General features: G+C 48.5%; 1 protein-coding gene across 13 annotated transcripts in view; it reads left to right on the top strand.

Annotated features, from left to right (window-relative positions):
• USP28 (ubiquitin specific peptidase 28) overlaps window positions 1-19,726 on the top strand; it is a 44,330-nt gene that overhangs the window by 740 nt on the left and 23,864 nt on the right. For 4 of the 13 annotated variants that reach the window (XR_003915173.1, XM_029956298.1, XM_029956295.1 and 1 more), the window contains exons 2-10: window positions 759-891; window positions 6,621-6,726; window positions 7,641-7,800; window positions 12,623-12,709; window positions 13,247-13,384; window positions 14,191-14,264; window positions 15,179-15,258; window positions 16,708-16,856; window positions 18,611-18,738. Coding sequence is in view for 12 of the 13 variants with exons in the window: in XM_029956298.1 (XP_029812158.1) it covers window positions 759-891; window positions 6,621-6,726; window positions 7,641-7,800; window positions 12,623-12,709; window positions 13,247-13,384; window positions 14,191-14,264; window positions 15,179-15,258; window positions 16,708-16,856; window positions 18,611-18,738 (1,055 nt within the window). In the remaining variant the exon portion in view is untranslated. Of the gene's footprint in view, window positions 1-478; window positions 581-758; window positions 892-6,620; window positions 6,727-7,640; window positions 7,801-9,486; window positions 9,519-12,622; window positions 12,710-13,246; window positions 13,385-14,190; window positions 14,265-15,178; window positions 15,259-16,707; window positions 16,857-17,126; window positions 17,208-18,610; window positions 18,739-19,726 lie in introns of those variants that run through there. The other 9 variants (XM_029956299.1, XM_029956292.1, XM_029956297.1 and 6 more) reach the window with 8 other exon arrangements.

The following is a 19,726-nucleotide window of genomic DNA, read 5'->3' as shown; positions in this document are numbered from 1 at the left end:
ATTGTACAATGTAATCTACAAATCATACACGTTTAAATAGTCTCTGTTTTAACTGTCAGACCACTTTTGATATGTCATAGCTATATATTTTTTTACATTTATTTATTTTTGCGAGACAGAGACAGAGAGCGAACAGGGAGGGGCAGAGAGAGAAAAAGACATGAAATCCAAAGCAGGCTCCAGGCTCTGAGCTAGCTGTCAGCACAGAGCCTGACGCGGGGCTCGAACCCACGAACCATGAGATCATGACCTGAGCCAAAGCTGGATGCTTAACCGACTGAGCCACCCAGGCGCCCCTAAACATGATGTTAATAGATTACTCATAAGAGTATTGTACAATGTAATCTACAAATCATATACTTTTTAAAATTTTTATTATTTTTTAATAGTTTATTGTCAGGTTGGTTTCCATATAACGTACACTTTTAAATAGTCTCTGTTTTAACTGTCACCCCCCCTTTTGATATGTCATCGCTAGCCTGTAAGTCAGGAGTAACAGCAGTGAGGACAAGATTTCATTCTTTGCGTGTTGCGGGACATCAGAGCCTGGCGGGTGCCTTCCTGTAACCGGCCATTTGATGTAAGCTTGAGCTTTGTATTCTTCGCCACACTCTCTTCTCCTTTCTACCCTAGACTTGTGCCTTGACTTACTCAGAATGTCACCAGGGTGGTCAGGAGTTAAATCAAAAATACTCACTATTTATTTTAAAAGCTGTGATGCTTCACTTTAGAAATTTCTACGTTTTCCCTTTCTCCAGGCCAGTAACGGTGACATCACCCAGGCCGTCAGCCTCCTCACCGAGGAAAGGGTTAAGGAGCCCGGACAAGACGTTGTTGCTACAGAACCATCTGACGTGGAGGGGAGAGCTGCCAGCAAAGAAGTACTAGCAAGTAGGTGCACCCAGTCTCTGTCCTGCGCTGACCCAGCAGAACATAGAGATGAGCGTGCCTGCCTTTCTCCCCAGGGACATCAGCCCTTCGGGAATAATGCTGATGGTCGCTGAGTGTCGAGCCATCACTGTGCGTCAGGCACAGTTGAAGCAATCACGTGGATTCATTCATTCATTCATTCTGCACTTATTTAATGGGCACCTCCTATGTGCCCAGCACCCTTCTAGGCACTGGAGATGAGCAGAAGTATGTGATTCCCTGCGTTTGTGTTGCTTATTTTCTTGTGGGGGACCCACAAGTCATTAAGTAAATTATGCGACATATTAGAACATGTTAAGTACCAGAGGGAAAAGTAAAGGAAGGAATGAAAGAAATGGAGAAAGGAAGGGCGCCTGGGTGGCTCAGTCGGTTGAGCGTGTGACTCCTGATTTCGGCTCAGGTCATGATCTGACAGGTTGTGAATTTGAGCCCCACCTTGGGCTCTGTGCTGACAGTACAGAGCCTGCTTGGGATTCTTTCTCTCTCTCTCTCTCTCTCTCTCTCTCTCTCCCTCTCTCTCTGCCCCTCCCCCCAAATAAATAAACTTAAAGAAAGAGAAGTGGAAAAAGGAGCACTGGGGATTGCATTTTAAATGGGCTGAGACTTTGAAGAGTGGAAAGGAGGCGCGCGAGCGAGCCACGAGGCCTGAAGACAGGGATGGCCGTCAGCAGCGGCTCAAGGGCGGCTGGGAGGCCGGACGGAGGCCCAGGGAGTGAGGAGGGCAGCGGGAGGTGAGGCGGCAGAGGGACCAGCACGCAGGTCACACGGAGCCTGGGCGCGTGCTTGGCTTTCCCTCTAGCTGGGGGCTAGGCCGTTGGACAGTTTGGAGCCGGGGAATGACGTCAGCTGGTTTCCACTTCCTAAAGGTCGTTCTGACGGCTCTGTTGAGAACGGAGTTGCGGGGCGAGAGGGCGAGCAGGGATCAGAGCAGGGAGCCCAGGACAGTGAGGAGGCTTTGCGGGGTCTGGCGGTGGGGGCCAAGAGGTGGGGGTGGAGGGGTGGGGAGGCCTTGCGAGTGCGATTTGCTGGCAGCGGAGATCAGGGGTGTGAAAGAGAGAGGACTTGAAGGGGCTCCTGGTTTTGTGCCTGAGCCGCAGAAATGCTGGAGCAGGTGCCGCCAGAGAAGAATGGCAGGTGACAAGGTCCTCTGGCGGCGCTGAGACATCAGGTGGAGGGTCTGAAAGGCAGTGGGACCCAAGTGTGCGGCCCCGGGGAGAGGTCGGCTGCAGAGAGACAAAGCTTGGAATCGTGAACCTGTGAACGGTCTGGGAGATTGGGAGACTGGGTGAGCTTCCCAAGGGGGTAGGTGTGGATGGCAGGGGGCAGGTTCAGTGACTAGAAGTGGACACTCCTGGTGCCCAGAGGCCGTGGCAGGTGGACAGTGTCCAGGGAGGTTGGAGGAACACCCGGGGGGCTGGGAAAACGGGACTCTAGAAGCCAAAAAGCCTTCCTGGAGGAGGGAGCCATCAGCGGGGGCAGCCGGCGTTAATGAGTATTTGGGCTTTTTGCAGTTTTGAGCTATTCTGAATAGTGCTGCTGCGAATATTCTTGTATATATTTTTAGTGCAATAGTGATGCTGTTTGGTTAAGATTTCTCTTTTTGAAACGCATTCATATTGAAGGTTATTAACTACTTCCTTTACTCTTACTGGTGTGTAGTATTTCATAGTCTGGATTTGTTTATTGACTTGGGGTTGTTACGTTGTGTTTTTTTGTTTTTGCTGTTGCGAACAAGGCTGCTGTGAGCTGCTTGATTATGTGTCTCGTGCAGGTGCGCAAGAGTGTCCTTAGTTAGCCTAAACCCCGAGTGTCACTGGTGAGTAGGAAGATACAGTCGTCTTCACCTTTATAGGTAATGATATTTTCCAGAAGGATTCTTGACCTATTCGTTAAACTCCCACTAACAGGATTTGGGGATACCCGTTGCTCTCAAACTGGTTAGGCTGTAAAATTGTTGCCCATATTTTTGATACAAAATATCTTGTTTTCAGTGAGAATTTTTTTACACTGGTAATGAGATTGGGCAACTCTTTGCTTTTGCCCACTCACGTGCCCCCATGAGGAAAATGTCTCCTTGGGTCTTCTGCTCCGATTTTTCTGTTTGCTTTTCTCCTGATTCTTCCTTGATTCCTGACACTCTCTTACTGATAAGAACCTTAGGCTTGATAGGGGCACCTGGTGGCTCAGTCGGTTAAGCATCTGGCTTCGGCTCAGGTCACGATCTCGAAGTTTATGGGTTCGAGCCCCGCATTGGGTTCTGTGCTGACCGCACAAATATGTATAATGTATCTTATACATATTTGATATTAACCCACTTTTTTGGATTTGTGTCACAGACATCCTTTCCATGTTGGGGACTTGGGTTTTTACACTATGGTGGTGAGCTAAATAGCTCAGTTTTATTGTGGCTACATTTATCAGTCTTTTCCTGTGGTTTATGTTTTTTGTTTAAGAACTCCTTTTATGCCCTGCAGTCATGGGATATGAATATTGTAATGTTCTGCTTTTCACGTTCTGTAATCCGTCTGAAGTGGATTTGGAGGCAGAAGACAAAGCATAAGGTAAGGAAGGACACAGAGTCCTTGCCACGCCCCTGGTCCCCAGACAGCTGGTGCCTCGTCCTAGTACTTTTATTAGAAAGGCTTATGTACCCCCTGATAGGCGGTATCAGCTCTGTGTTATATTAGATTTTCATGTTTCCCATTCTATTTCTTGGAGGATCTGTTTTTAATTCTTGGGTATGGGTACCTATGAATGGAATTACTGGGTCATGTAACAACTCTGTGTGAACTTTCTTGTTTTAAGTTTTCTAAAAGCGGACTGTTTTTGTAGATGCAACAATATCACACTTTAGGAATTAATAGTTCTGTGATCTCACTCAAATACCCATGAAGAAATGTCCTTGATCATGTCATTAATAGTATGCTTGCAAGTTGGTTTGGAAAAATAATGATCCCGGTGGCGTTAAAACATTACACGTGTTCCAAATGTCTTTCAAGACGCTCTCTATGCATTAATTCCCTCTCTCTTCTTTACTTGCTGTGTAAGGTCCAGAGAAATCAAGTTCTTTGTTCTGTCAGATTTCCAAGTTCTGAAATTTGTGGATTTCATTCCTGTGGTATCTTTCTGTCCCTTGTCTTTCTTGTAGACTTAGATGCGTAACTGGCATGACTGCGTCACAGGCAGTGGTGTGTGTGTGATCTGTCTTCTATTCTGTCACGTCGAAGACATGAGCCTGGTGCAGGGCCCGAGCTCACAGATGGCGGGATCGTGACCTGAGCCGAGTCAGATGCTTCACCGGCTGAGTCTCCCAGGCGCCACGGTCCTTCGCCGGTTTTCAAATTGGGTTTTTATTTTGAGTTGTAGGAGTTCTTATATGTTCTAGATATCAACCCTTTTTAAAAAATTTTGTTTGAGAGAGAGGCAGTGTGAGTTGGGGAGGGCAGAGAGAATCCCAAGCAGGCTCCATGCCACCAGCACAGAGCCGACATGCGGCTTGAACTCATGACACCACACCGCCAGACCATGACCTGAGCTGCAACCAAAGGGTCGGATGCTTAACTGACTGAGCAACCCAGGTGCCCCTGGATATTAACCCTTCTATCAGATATGTGATTGGTAAATATTTCCTCCCGTTCTGCAATTTGATTTTTTACTCTATTTACATCTTTTTTTTTAAACTTTTATTTCTGAGAGACAGAGAGAAAGAGAGTGTGTGCACACATGTAGGGAAGGAAAGAGGAGCAGAGAGAGGAGGGGACAGAGGATCCCAGGCAGGCTCCGTCCGCACTGTCAGCCCAGAGCCCAATGCAGGGCCCGAACTCATGAACCACGGGTTCACAACCTGAGCTGAAGTCAGACGCTTAATCGTCTGAGCTGCCCAAGTGCCCCATTTCCTCTACTGATTGTAGCCTTTCATGCACAAAAAATTTTTTTAAGTTTGATTTAGTCCCATTTGCCAATTTTTGTTTTTGTTCCCTGTGCTCTTGGTGTCCTATCTAAGAAGTCCTTGCCTGGTCCAGTGCCTAAGGCTTTGTATGGTTAGCATTTTGAAGGGCTGCCAGACTTGGTTCTCCAAACTTGCCCCGCAGCTGCACACAAGGGCTCCAATTTCTCCAAATCCTCATCAGCTCTTGTTATTTTCCTGTTTTGTCTTTTTTGTTTTGGGTACTAGCCATCCTAGTGGGTGCGGGGTGATAGCTCATTGTAGTTTTGATTTGCATTTCCTTAATGGCTAATGATGTTGAGCATCTTTTCATGTGCTTATTGGCCATTTGTAGATCTTCTTTGGAGAAATGTCTATTCAAATTCTTTGCCCGTTTTTTAAAATTGAGCTTTCAGGTTATTATCCAGTTGTATGAGCTTTTTTATTTATTTAAAAAATGTTTATTTATTTATTTTTGAGAGAGAGAGCATGAGTGGGAGAGGGGCAGAGAGAGGGGACAGAGAATCCCAAGCAGGCTCTGTGCTCGCTGTCAGCATGAAGCCCATTGCGGGGCTCGAACTCATGAACCGTGAGATCATGACTTGAGCCGAAATCAGGAGTCAGGTGCTTAATGGACTGAGCCACCCAAGCACCCCTTTTATTTTCTTAATTGTAAGAACTGGCCAGAATGTTTAGAACCACAGTGAATAAAAGTCCTGATAGTAGACATTTTTGTCTTGGTTTTAAAATAAATGTGAAATTTCATAATTACAAACTTTGCTGTGGACTGCTCATGGATACTCTTTCTCAGCCTACGAATATTCTCTTTTCTTCTTAGTTGGCTTCCTGAATAGAGTTGAATGTTATTTATTAAGTACTTTTTCTATATCTATTGAGATGATTGTTCCTTTAAGTGTATTTTGCAGCTCTATTTTCTAATGTTAGCTCAGTACTTCATTCTGCAATGGACTCAGTGTAGTGTTACTATTCGGTTTTTGGGGGTAGATTATTGGGTTTTATTTGCTAATATCTTGTTTCTTTTTTTACATCTCTGCTTATGTTTGTTGCTTTTCCTTTCTCTTCCTATTCCGGACTGGTTTGGGATATATCTACATGTCACGCTGACTTCTTTAAATGAGTTGAGGAGTATGTGATCATCTTCTTTTTTGTTTATTTGTTTTGAGAGAGATAGAAGGGGGTGGGGGGAGCGTCAGAGAGAGAAGGAGCAAGGGAATGCCAAGCAGGCCTCATGCTGTCAGCCCAGAGCCTGACCCCACAGACCACAAGATCGTGACCTGAGCCAGAAATCAAGAGTCGAACACTCAACCAGTTGAGCCACCCAAGCGCCCCTGGGGAGTGTGTCTTCTGTTCCCTAGAATAGTTTGTGTGAGATTGAAAATGTCTGTTCCTTGAACGTTCAGTGTTTAGCTGATGGTTTATGATGACAGATAAAGAACCCAGGGAACCTACGGATATTGGTGTGTCTTCTACTCTGTGGGATAAGACTGCGGAAGGGGCTGTGTGACTTGTTGCGTCTCAGTAGCTTATTGTTCCTGTCCTCTTGGCTAGTCTTAAGGTCACCATACAGCTGCGAGTTCCTCATTTGACCCGGCGCGGAGTAATAAAGCGTTCCACACGTAGGGCAGCGGCGTGGGAGCTAGGGCGCGTCTCCCGTTTTGTGAATGCCTTTGCCTTTTTCCCTCCTGTTCAGCCAGAAGGACGGTGTTTCCTACACATCGACTAATTAGATTTGTTTCTCTTCCAGAAGTGATAGACCTTACTCACGATAACAAAGATGATCTACAGGCTGCCATTGCTTTGAGTCTATTGGAGTCCCCCCAGATTCAAGCTGATGGAAGAGATCTGAACAGGTCACTGATGCAATGTCATCCTTCTCCCCACATTAGTATGTAGGTCAGAGGCAGTAATAGCTGTGGAGCCGCTGAGGGACAGTTCTGCCATGTTCTCTTAATTGCATCCAAATGAAGTTTCTTTTAGGAGAAAATTTAAATTCCCATTAGCTCACTTGCTCTTGTTTACTTTCCGGCAAAGCCAAATACGACAGAGGTCTTGCAGCAGATGTGGTCTTTGAGTAGCAGCCTGCAAGCCCTTGCGAGGGGGAGAAAACCCACCCCAGCACGAGCATTGGGCAGTGTGCATCCCCTTTAAGATGAACTTGGAGCCTTCATACATTGAGGGTTGTGTTATCGGCTCCTTAAAGGGAGTTACCACTCAACTCCACTGTCTCAGAAGTGACCACGGATACCTTTTCTGAATGGGTCGTAGTTTGACGATTGCCTGGTATTCTTCATTAACCTCTAGTTCCAGCGGTGGCCCGTCAGTTTCTGGCCATGACGATCCCCTCACACTGCTGAGTCACTTCAGGGAAACCCAGGGACAGGGTTTGTGCACCAGGCAGTCTGAAGGCCCTTATCCGCAACATGTCTTTCTTGCCTCTCTCAATGGCAAGGTCTGAGATAGGGCACTGTTGCTGAAATCTGAAACTTTTAATATGGCAGCCATAAATAGACTTTGAGTGTCAGCTTGGTTCCATCATGGACCTTATTGGTAATAATCTCTGTTACGGAAAGATTAACATCCCTGTCTAAACCTTACTTTTCACTTGGATTATAATCTTATAGTTACTGTATAGTGCAGTGATTACCCAGGAAATACCGTATCCGGTATTTTGAATTACCTATGAAAGATGATCGTCTTTCTCCACATAACCCATTGTTCTTTAACTTTTTCCTTTTTTGTTGTGTGCCACGTTGGCACAATGTAGGATGCGCGAGGCAGCCTCTGCAGAAACTAAACGCTCAAAGAGAAAACGCTGTGAAGTCTGGGGAGAAAATCCCAACCCTAACGACTGGAGGAGAGTCGGCGGTTGGCCAGTCGGGCTGAAGAATGTTGGCAACACGTGTTGGTTCAGTGCTGTCATTCAGGTATGACGTTGAAGAAACAACAGCGTCTTTTGGAAACAACTTTGTTGTTTATTGAACTGAAAGCTGAGAAACCTAGCTTCGAGAAATGGGAACAGACCTTTTCCCCCATGGCCTTGCTGTGTTTTGGTTGCTCTCCTGTGTTTGGATCTAGGTGGTCTGGTGTCTAAATTAGGCAGTGCTAAAAACAAAATACCCTGTGGTAGCAAATTCGGTTGTAAATATGTCCAATAGGTGGTTTGGATCAGCGTTTTGACTGAAAAGTGTATTACAGCAGAGCAAGAGTTAATGTGGAGAAAGCAGTTGGGACGGGGATAGATAGCCAGGCAGGAAAAGATGGCGGCCTGGAACAGGGAAGTGGCATGCGCCATGCCAGGAGAGAGGTCGAAGCGTTCTAGAGTCGTGCAGCAGATAGATCTGCAGGTGCTGGGGGAGTGGTTGGCTGGAGAGGATATGCAGGAGACCACCGAGAGAGACGCCAGGGTTTCTAGCTTGAGAACCCAGGCGGATGATAGCGCTGTCGGACCCGGAAGAGGACTATTCGGGTGTGTGTGAGGAGCAGGATCTCAGTTTGGTTCTGCCCGTGCTGAGTTTAAGCTGTGTCACGAAGATGCGCGTAAGCCGGCAACTACTTGAATCTGTTGTTCAGGAAGAAGATCCGGGCTACAGACAGAGCTGTAGGAATCCGCAGCTTAGAGCCGGTGACAGAGCCCCGGGAGTGATGAACCCCCCGCCCCCCACCGAGAGAGTGCCGCCTCTCCGGAAGTACCTCCCGGGCATCTTAACCTTAACAGGGCCGCAGTGCGGCCCTTGATCCTGCCCCGCCAGTCTTCCCCTTCGTGGTACTTGACCTCTACCCGGCTGCTCGGCCAGAAGTGGAGGCCTCCCTTCCCACATGTAAGGTCCAGATTCATGCAGCTGACTCTGGGCCTGGCCCTGTGTTCGCACCGGGGAAACAGCAGTGAATAAGTGAAAGTTGTTAACAAAGAGTTTACTTTGAAGAGCCTGGTGGGATGGACAGTAAAATCCATATATCGGGGTGAGAAGGGCTGTAAAGAGGAGAGAAGGGAGGAGGAGCGGGGCAGGGAAGGGGCCTGAAGGGGCTGAGGGAATGCGCCCTATAGTTACACACAGGGCCCTGCAGGCAGGGGAACAGCATGCAAAAAACCCAGGCTCAGGAGCTTGCTTCACATGCTGGGAGACAGGAAGAGGGCAGAACTGAGTGCTCAAGGGCGGGGAACCGTGATGCCGTCAGAAAGGTGGTGGAGGTGACGTGGGGGAGCTCAGGGTCATGATGAGGACTTAGGGATTGACTCTGCGGTGGGAAAGCATTGGCAGGTTTAGAGCAGTGAAGTGGGCTGATGCCCCTCCTCCGCTTCACGAAGATGCTGGCTGTCTGTGTTGAGGCTAGCACGTGGGAAGGAATGCGGAATGAGGGACCTCAGTCCGTCCTTTCAGAGAGGATTGGGGAGAGAGACTGAGGTCCCCGCCTACCCTCACAGCCTCCTCAGCCTTCTCACCTGTGGGCACATTGAAAGGCGCGCAGGGGCCTCTCTGCTGTCAGCATGGAGCCCATTTTGGGTCCTTCCCCCTCCTCCCTCCTTCTTCCCCTCCCTTGCCCACGCTTTCCCTTTCTCTCTCAGAAAATGAATAAACATGAAAAGAAGAGAAAAGAGAAGAAAAGAAAAAGGAAAAAAGAAAGGCACAGAGAGGATCGCAGAGTAAGGTTTCTGAGAAAACCCGAGAAGGAGCCTGGAGGGAGGGATCAGGCCCGAGCAGGAAAAGGCCAGGGGAGAAACAGAGGACAGGAGAAGGAAGAAATGCTCGCCACGCATTACAGCTGAGGTGGCTTCTGATCATCCCTGTGAAATAAGCAGCCATCTTCGGAGTCCCTGCAGAAGGGACGGTGTCGGGTTGTTAACGGGACAGTGGCTGTGGACGGTGGGGACCAGTCGGCACCAGGGCAGGACAGTGGGATTTCTGCGAACTGCAGGTCTGCTGGAGGGTGTTGACCTTAAATGGGTAGTGATATCAGGATGGCTTGTTTTATCTGGACTTTCTCTTAGCAGCGCTGAGACTCTTAAGTGGAAAATGAAAGTTATTCAGGTTGGGGGCTTTGATGGGTTCAGTGACAAGGGCAGTTTGAGGATTTAATGGGGGCTGGTTAAAGACTGGCATCAAAGCTAGAGAGAGGGAGGAGTGGAGACAGGAAGGGACTGGTGGTTAGGCGGAACCGAAGGGAGTCCGTTTGCTTGGGCCTTGATGAAGTCAAAGAACAGGTGTCCTCTGGGTAATTGGATCAGTAATGTCAGAAGACAGGTTATAGTTCAAGAACGGGCTCTTCTGACTGTGGGATCTGAGAATTGGCTGCTTCTCCGGAATTGATGCATCCTGCATGTGACCTCAGATGTGGGTGTAGAGATGGACCGGAGGAACGTGTCCCTAGAGAGAAGATGCTCGCAAAGCCAAGGGTCCTTGGGCTGAATGGATGCACTCACTGTGTTCCCTCAGCAGATGTTGGTTGAACACCCACTGTGTGTCTCACCCTGGTCCAGGCCCTTGAGATAAAGGAATGAATAAAAGCAAGACAGAGCCTTGGGTTTGTGGAACTTGAATTCTTGTGAGGCAAGACACACCGAGAGCCGTAAAGTAGGGAAGTAAAGAGTTCCCTGAGTGTACAGAACATGGAAGGTAAGGATCGGTGTGATGGAGACCAGAGCAAGGTTAGGCATGTTGGAATTGCTGCGGGGGGGATGGGAGAGTCAGGGCGCAAGATAAACTGTGTGCTTTGGCCTCGCCCAGGCGATAGGGTTGAAGCAGATGCCAGATACATGAGAGGCGACGGAGCGAGCCAGGCAGCTTCGGGGAGAACATTCCAGGTGGAGGAAACCACAGAGCAAGGGCCCCAAGACAGGAGTGGGCTTGGTGTGCTCACGGGGCTCAGGAGGCCCGAGGGGCTGGGATGCCAGGAGCAGAGGGGGAGGCACTGGGGTTTCTGAGCAGAGCAGTGATGAACTCTGACCCCTCCTGTGGCCACTGTGAGGGGAACAGAATGGAGGTGGTGAGGGACAGGCGGACAGAGCTGCACAGGAGGCCACTGCCCTTGCCCATCTCAGAGGTGATGGTGGCCTTGGAGGAGGTTGGATTCTGCCTTTATTCTGAGGGCAGAGCTAACAGGATGTCCGGTTGGTGTGTGTGTGGCCAGGCCTTGGGCGAGGAAGAGCTGTTACCCGTGGCAAGTGTCTGTGAACCAGGGCTGTATTTCTGTCATATCGGGAAGACAGGACCCCGTGTGGCAAGCGAATCTGTCTGCGGGGCGGGAAGGGATGTCCCTGGAGGCAGGGAAACCATGAGCAGTGACCCAGGGGAGGAGGGAGGGGAGACTGACGAAAGCACTTGGTAGGGATGGTGGGGAGGAGGTGGTTACAAAGAGCAGCCCCGCAGGCGGAGTCCAAGTGGCTTCTTCCTCGTTGGATGTGGACGGTTGAGAAAGAGAAAGGGCTTGGAGGTTCCTCTGAAGTTGTACACTGTGCCGAGCAGAGGAGGAGTGTGCAGTCAGGTGACACAGAGGATGCAGGAGAAGCAGCAGGTGCCGGAGGGTCGTGTGGACACACTGGATTGGGAAATGTAGTGTTAGCTCGCACTGCGATGGCTTTTAAGATGGCGGAGTCTTTGGGGGAAGCCTGCCTGGGGTGAAGGGGAGGAGGCGGAGCTGAATGACTTGTGAGCGTCAAGCCATTCTCCTCGTGGAGGAACAGAAGTCCTGGGAAATGCTCTGGCGCAGTCGGAGTGGGAATGACCTGGGCAAGGGGCAGGTGAGGTGGGGAGAGAGGAGGGCAGGTGGAGTGTGGAGCAGAGAGGTCTCACCCCGCTCCGGATCGACATCACCATTGGTGCAGCAGCGTGACCGGGCTCCACTGGCACTGCCCGGGGGGGGGGGGGGGGATGCTCCTCCTGTCGGTCGAACCACTGTTGGGTCATCACAGTGGGAGGGAAGCCGGAGGCCTGATGCTGCTTCCAGACTTCCGGTGGGCATGGCTGAGGGGAAGCCGCCTTCCGGTGGGCATGGCTGAGGGGAAGCCGCCTTCCGGTGGGCATGGCTGAGGGGAAGCCGACTTCCGGTGGGCAGGCCTGAGGGATCTTCTGCGGAGTGCGTGGGGATGAGGCGTTCTCTCTGTACAAAGGATTTGTAAGAATGTCAACCCTCAAGAGATATTCATAGCAGAAAAGTGTATGAGTTACAAACAATAAGCCAGAGATAACTGCTGTTAAAATTAAAAAAAAAAATACTGTTCCTGTGACGAAGAGTGGAGAGGAGCACACAGGGGTGTATGCAGCACCCCGCTTTCGAAATAAACGCTGCAAGTCCGCGGACTGTCGGTCCCTAAACAGTGCGCCAGTGTCTTGTATATATGTAACCTTACGATAAACCGTTTTATTCTCTCTTTTTCTGGAACTTGGCCCTCCACAGAACGCAGCTCCGAGACTGCTCCGAGTCGATCCTGTGGCTCGTATGCTGTCGGTCCCACGGCTGGGTCTTAGGCCCCGTTACGGAAACAGTTGCTCTGCAGTGTTAATGACTAATAAAGCCTGTGTTGTCGTAGCTTATTCAGGCTCTCCCTCTCGTTAGCCACTGCGTTGTTTCTGGTTTTCCCCTAAGAGAACTGATAATTCGGTCGGCTAAATTTTTAGGCGGAGCCATCATCATTTCCTTGGAGTAGAAGTAGAAAGAGCCGGTGACAGCATACACACTTTTGAGGTAAAAAATCTCTTTTTGCTGCAGTTATTTTGAAAGAAAGGCTAGGAATCTGTTTCTCTATTTCAGTCTCTCTTCCAACTGCCCGAATTTCGACGGCTTGTTCTCAGCTACAGCCTCCCGCAGGACGCTCTTGAAAACTGCCCGAGTCACACGGTGAGTAGGCGGGAGAACTCCTCAAGCTCCCTTCGGTCCCGTGGGTCCCGAAGGTTTGGCCAAAGCCGCCGGCCGGTCGGCCCGGCGGCCTCGGCCTCTCTGCCCCTGGGCGGGAGCTCCGCGGGAGGCGTCCCGCTCGGCAGCCCAGGCCGAGTGATGCAGAACGCGGGACCTGATGCCAGAGGCCTGGACCCTTCCAGAAGGGCCTGTGGTGCTCGCCAGAGGACGCGGCCTTCTGCCGGCGCCCTAACCCTTCCCAGGATTTCACGTCGGGGATGCACTTTCCTAACGGGAGGCAGGGCAGCAGCTTAGGAAAAGAAATCTTTTTGCCTTTCTGCCGGGATTCCCTTTCTGGCTTCCACATAGAGACTCCTCCGTTCAAGGCAGCCCCACGCAGACCTCCCGGGTGTCCGTCACACAGTTCGAGTCCCGACCGATCTAGATCTAGGGAGGGATCGCTGACAAGTCTTCTCGGTGCTGTGTTCTAATTTCCCAAGTGAGGGGTTGTAAGGGTGCTCGTTGCTGTCTCCTCTACAGGAAAAGAGAAATATCCTGTTTATGCAAGAGCTTCAGTACTTGTTTGCTCTGATGCTGGGATCAAACCGCAAATTCGTAGACCCTTCAGCAGCCCTGGATCTCTTAAAGGGAGCATTCCGATCGCCCGAGGAACAGCAGGTGCGAGAAGCCCGTCATTCTCGTGTTTTCCCTCCAGCCCGGTGACGTTTGGCGTCCTGCCTTGTTGCTCTAACGCCGATGTCGCTTCAGCTCAGCCGCGTAGGGAGCTGTGAACAGGACCGAGGGCCGGAAGCAGACAGGGTCGAAGTTCGCAGGCAGGGGCGGCTGGAGGAGAGACGAGCAGATTGGAAAACACCCCGGTGATTCATAGCAAGGGGCCACCGACAACAGTAAAGCCCTTTGCGCCTTCGCCTCGGGATGGCCCAGACACAAACCCTGTTTTTAATATCATCTAACCCTAAGTTCAGCAGCTTTTCTGGGCCGTCTTTCTCTTCTAGACGTTAGGACTTTGCTTTCCCGGCCTCTGTTAAAACACAGAGCTGTCCGCATCAGAGCAGCGCCTTCTGTGTAAAATTGATTTTTCCCTCATTTATCTCAAGGTCCTGCAGTTCTCCAAAATTCTCAACACATTTCATAAAACTTTCCTTTCTCCAGTCAGAGCTCATATTATTCTCGAGGACTGTCCGTAGTCCCTTCCGTGGACTTTTTTTTTTAAGGCATACCGGGAAGATTTGTTGGCTGGTTGGTTACAAGTAGGTGTGGCCAGCAGGGGGGGACTTCTAGTCTCTTCCGTCGCCGCGGGCTAGTCGGAGGCTGCCCTCCAGCGCTCCTAGCGTCCTGATACTGGTCCTCAGTGAAGAAGGCCTTTCAGGCAGCGCTGTCTCACTCCTTGGTGGCAGGAGAGCAGATTTTCATTTCCTCTAGTATGGGGTCTAACTCTTCTGCCATTTGTGCCTCTCTTATAGCAAGATGTGAGTGAATTCACACACAAGCTCCTGGATTGGCTGGAGGACGCATTCCAGCTGGCCGTGAATGTTAAGTGAGTGTTGAGGATTCGTTTGTACCGCCTTCCTGCTCACAGCGGTCCCTGGGGGAGAGGGGGCAGAGGTCGGGATTTGCTTCTCAAGCGGAAATTGCTGGGCTTTGCCAAACTTCATGGGGTCACCACTCAGATACTTGTCATTTTGTATCCTTGCCTTCGGTTTCGGCTCTGAGGATGTAGATGAGCATCTTAACCTGCAACTTTTTACTGAAAGGGCCGTAACTCTTAACTGCTGAAGTCACAGCCCGTGCTCCAAAATGTATTAAAAAGTCCGATCAGTCCTAGATGTGAGCGCAGTGGTATCACGTGAATACCCTGCATTTAATCGTTTCAGTCACCGAAATGAGTTTCAGAAGTGAAAATTCCAGGCGAAGACTCCCAGGATCCCTTTTCGAATACAGATGCTGAGACATTTTCTACACTGTTTTAATGCTGAGCGCAGGAAGTGCACGTCTTAGGACAGCTGGGCACACGGCAGCTTGCATAGTAGCCGTTTAAGAAGGGCTTGTAGAAAGAAACGGTTTTGTTCATTTATGTTGTGCCACTGGGGAAACTTTGTGTTTATTTGCAAACTGCACAAGAGGGTTGATTCTCATTTCTGTCCTGTTCTGTAACTCGTGTACAGATGTCCCTTGGTTGTGTGTGTGTGTGTGTGTGTGCAATGACTGTGTACGGACACATGTATTTTCCTGCGTGTGGGACCCTCCTGTTAGACGTTCAGCTCCCCACAGCCAGGCCCATGCGTGTGTTCCATGCGTATTGAACTGAATTAGCCTGTTCCTTATTTCACACCATGTCTGGCTCCTCGGAGGCTGATGAAAATGCGCTGTTATCGCTTTTGAATGCCGGTTGGGTTGAGTGCAGAGCTTATCTGATCCACATGATAGAGAACTGTTTCCTCTTTTTGAAAGCAGCAATCCTAGGAACAAATCTGAAAACCCAATGGTGCAGCTATTCTACGGGACTTTCCTCACTGAAGGGGTTCGTGAAGGTAAATTCTTTCCTCTCAACGTTCATTCTAGACCCGTGACCATACCTGTCTTCCTCGCCAAGGCTTTTGAGTCAGGCCGTCCCAGGTCTGAGTATCGGTTCACACTTATTCGTGTGTGTGTAATCCTGGGCAAACTGTGTGAGTGCCTAGACCCTCAGTCTCTTCATCTGTGAAGTGGGCGTAGTGTGTGTCTGAGAATTGTTAGATTAGATTGTAGAATTTTTGCACAGCCTACATCTAGTGTTAACGTCCACCGCAGTGATGCTGCTCAGTTTTCTCTATGTTGTTTTTCCCAATGCAATGCTTAATCTCAAAAGGCTTTATTGAGTTAGACTGCCAAAAAATGTTTCTCTGCTATGGAAGCTTATCTAACCTGCATGTTGGATGTGTAATTTTAGTTCTTTTTTAACTATGGAGAATTTTTAACACACGCAGATAGAGCAGTCTAAAAACCTGCACGAATGCGGCAACATCAGCCCATGGCCAGACATTCCCTAACTCGTGCTTTCTCTTATCCCTCCGATACTCTCTTTAAAACAATTCAGTACCACTCCTCACTCCAAAAAAGCATTTCTTAATCAAATATCTAGTCAGTGTCCAGATTTCCAAGTTGTTTTATAAATTTTATATATTTGGGGGGGAGGGAATGAGTTTATTTTTACAGTTTGTTTTAATCAGGATCCAACTATGGATCGTTTATACTTGGTTGATAAATCCTTTAGGCCTCCTCACAAAATCTGTACACTATCCCCCCATATTTTTTTCTCTTGAAATGTGTATTTTAAGCAGCTAGGTTGTTTGGGTGCCTGGGTGCTGCAGTCAGTTAAACCTCTGCCTCTTGACTTCGGCTCAGGTCATGATCTCACGGCTCGTGGGTTCGAGCCCCATGTCAGGCTCTCTGCTGACATCATGGAGCCTGCTTGAGATTCTGTCTCTCCTTCTCTCTGCCCCTCCCCTCTTGTGCGCTCTCTCGCTCACACACTCCCTCTCAAGATAGATAAATAAAAGAACTTAAAAAAAAATTAAGAAGCCAGGTTGTTTCTGGGATTCCCCACAGTCTAAAATTTCTCCACGTGCACATCCATGACACACTTTACCATGTTCGTCTCGACTCCTCTTTTTACAAATTGGTAGTTGGATCTAGAGTTTGATCAGATTCAGGTAAGGCTTTTTTTTGGCACGAGTAATTCACGAGAGGTGCATAGTCCTTGATCAGGAGGCATACACTGTCTGGTGGTCTTTCTTCTTGTGAAAGAAAGTTCATGGTCGTCGGTGGCCAGCGCCGGGACCCACTGGCCATTGGCAGTTGCTGTACGGGCTCGTACTCTTCTAACTGGTTCTCGGCAAGTTGCTGAATTAAGAAGATAACCTGTCTGTGTGGTGCCAGTAAAAAAGGCTTCAGGTCATACGAGTGACGTCTTTAAAAGAGCAATCTGTTTCTTTGCCTAGGAAAGCCCTTTTGTAACAATGAGACCTTCGGCCAGTATCCCCTTCAGGTAAATGGTTATCGCAACTTAGACGAGTGTTTGGAAGGGGCCATGGTGGAGGGGGACATTGACCTGCTTCCTTCCGATCATTCGGTGAAGTACGGACAAGAGGTAAGTTGGACGTCTCTCTTTCTGCCGGTGACAGAGCCAGTTAAGTAGGACTGAGCTTTGTGGCAAACTGTCTTCCCATCAGATAGGAACTAACTTTACCCTTCACACATGTCGGACAAGTCTGAAGTCTCAGTACGAGTTGATACGCGTTAGTCAGTCCTAGTGTTTGATAAATGAATTCTTTACCGAAAGTATGCATTTGAGTTAATCATGTGAGGTTGTATGCTGCTTCTGATGTTTTAAGTATGATCAAGTCTCTCTTTTTCTGTTGAAGCCTACCTGTACCTGAGTAGGGAGAGCGCACTGCCTCCATATTTTCGGAGGGTAAAAGTACAGTGATTACCTCCTATGGTATGCCATTTAGCATATTTTCCCTATTATAATATTTACTGTTCTTCATAGTAAAGTCTGCCTTTGCTTTTAACAGTTTTCAAGTTTAATATTCATTTATTTTTGTGGGATGGAAAGAAGGGGGGAGTTAGAGGGAGAACACGGGTAATCAGTACCCCCGTTGGGTCCAGTTGGGTTAAGAAGTAGTGAATCGGGAGCACCACTGTCCGTACCGCACAGCTTGGATCATTCTCCTTTCGTCATCCGTGTTGAAACAGCTGTGGGCTGAGGTGATTCCAACTCAGTTGCTGACTGTCTTTGAATCCACATCGGGAGCCTGATGTGAGCCTTGTCAAAGCGCACGAGGCAGCCGGAGGGCCGAGCTGCCGGCTCCCCGGCTTTGGGAGGACGGTCCTAACTCGGGGCGGGGAGGCACAACATGTGTCCCGCGCATGCCTGGCCGATGCGCACTCTTAAAGAAGAGAAGGGGTATTCGGCAGCTCCTTAGGGCTCTGGAGACCTTTATTCACGAATGGGAGCCCTATATAAAAGAAAATAGGAGAACTCTTATCCTGATTAAGGTCGACCCCGAGGGCAATCCAGGCTGTCTGGATTTGCCTCATGCCAACAGGGGTGCGTGAAGGGAGCTTAGCCGTCTGCACCTTTGGTAAAGGGAGCATTGGAGGGCTGTTCCTGCACACCTCTCGCATCCAGGTGAAGTGAGCAGAAATGCCTTTCCTGGGTTAGCTTTTCCTCATCTGGGGTTGGGAACAGTGGAGATCTTGTTTATAAGTCTGTGCATTCTTTCCTTGAAACTCAAGGTTAATATTCTAGGTTGATCTGTAAAGTCTTAGAGTTCAGAGACTTTTCTCAGAAACTTGAGCACTCAAAATCATGAGGCCATTTCAGGTTTCCTTCTTAGAAATCAAGGGGAGTCACAGTATGTTTAATAGATTGTGAACAAATGGTATGTATGTACACATATTAGTGTTTTGAGCCGATTTCATGGAGATCATGGTCTCCTTAGTTATATAGTTATATGCTGCTTTGGTCATAATTTCTAATTCTTTGGTTAGGCTAGCCATTTTCTTCAGGTTTTGACCCTCTTTTGAATACCAATAAGTTAGTGAATGAGTTGTGTAGCTTCTTGGTGCGGTTCCTGCATTTAAGAGTGGTGATTTCTGAGGATAATAGTTGAGCAAATGTCGACTGGCTTGTAACTATGGAAACTTGAGGGATGCGTAACCATATTCTCTAGAAGGGCCTGATTCTAAGTGGTCATTTTAGTATTGGGGTTTAAAAGAAAGCTCTGGGGTGAATTTGATTTGAATATAAATTTTATACCAGAAAAAGAAAGTTTAAATCTGGCTTTTTCTATTTCCTCAAATTAACTTCTTTCTTTCATATTTTTTCTTCTGACACAGCGTTGGTTTACAAAGCTGCCTCCAGTGTTGACCTTTGAGCTCTCAAGATTTGAGTTCAATCAGTCCCTCGGTCAGCCAGAGAAAATTCACAATAAGCTGGAATTTCCTCAGATCATTTATATGGACAGGTGAGTTCTGTGAGGAATTGTTTTCTTTTTTTTTTTTTAGTTTTTCACTTGAGTCTTTTTTTTTTTTAATATTTTATTGTCAAATTGATTTCCATACAACACCCAGTGCTCTTTCCCACAAGTGCCCTCCACCATCACCACCATCTCTTTTCCCCCCTCCCCCTTTCCCTTCAGCCCTCAGTTCGTTTTCAGCATTCAGTAGTCTCAAGTTTTGCTTCCCTCTCTCTCCCCAACTGTTTCCCTCTTCCCCTGCCCCTGGTCCTCCATTAGGTTTCTCCTGTTCTCCTGTTAGAACTATGAGTGCAAACATATGGTATCTGTCCTTCTCCGCCTGGCTTATTTCTCTTAGCATGACACCCTCAAGGTCCATCCATTTTCCTACAAATGGCCAGATCTCATTCTTTCTCATTGCCATGCAGTACTCCATTGTGTATATAGACCACATCTTCTTGATCCACTCATCAGGTGATGAACATTTAGGCTCTTTCCATGATTTGGCTATTGTTGACAGTGCTGCTGTGAACATTGGGGTACATGTGCTTCTATGCATCAGCATTTCTGTATCCCTTGGGTCAATCCCTAGCAGGGCTATTGCTGGGTCATAGGGGAGTTCTATGGATAGTTTTTTGAGGAACCTCCATACTGTTTTCCGGAGCGGCTGCACCAGTTTACATTCCCACCAACAGTGTAGGAGGGTGCCCATCTCTCCACACCCTCGCCAGCATCTATAGTCTTGATTTGTTCATTTTAGCCACTCTGACTGGTATGAGGTGGTATCTCAGTGTGGTTTTGATTTGTGTTTCCCTGATGATGAGTGATGTCAAGCATCGTTTCATGTGCCTGTAGGCCATCTGGATATCCTCTTTGGAGAAGTGTCTGTTCATGTCTTCTGCCCATTTCTTCACTGGGTTATTTGTTTTGTGGGTGTGAAGTTTGGTGAGTTCCTTGTAGATTTTGGATACTAGCCCTTTATCTGATATGTCATTTG

The sequence above is a fragment of the Suricata suricatta genome, chromosome 11 (genome assembly GCF_006229205.1).
Source record: "Suricata suricatta isolate VVHF042 chromosome 11, meerkat_22Aug2017_6uvM2_HiC, whole genome shotgun sequence".
In the NCBI taxonomy this organism is placed as follows: Eukaryota; Metazoa; Chordata; class Mammalia; order Carnivora; family Herpestidae; genus Suricata; species Suricata suricatta.
The sequence above is the reverse complement of the archived record's forward strand: the minus strand, read 5'-3'. Positions and strand labels throughout refer to the sequence as shown.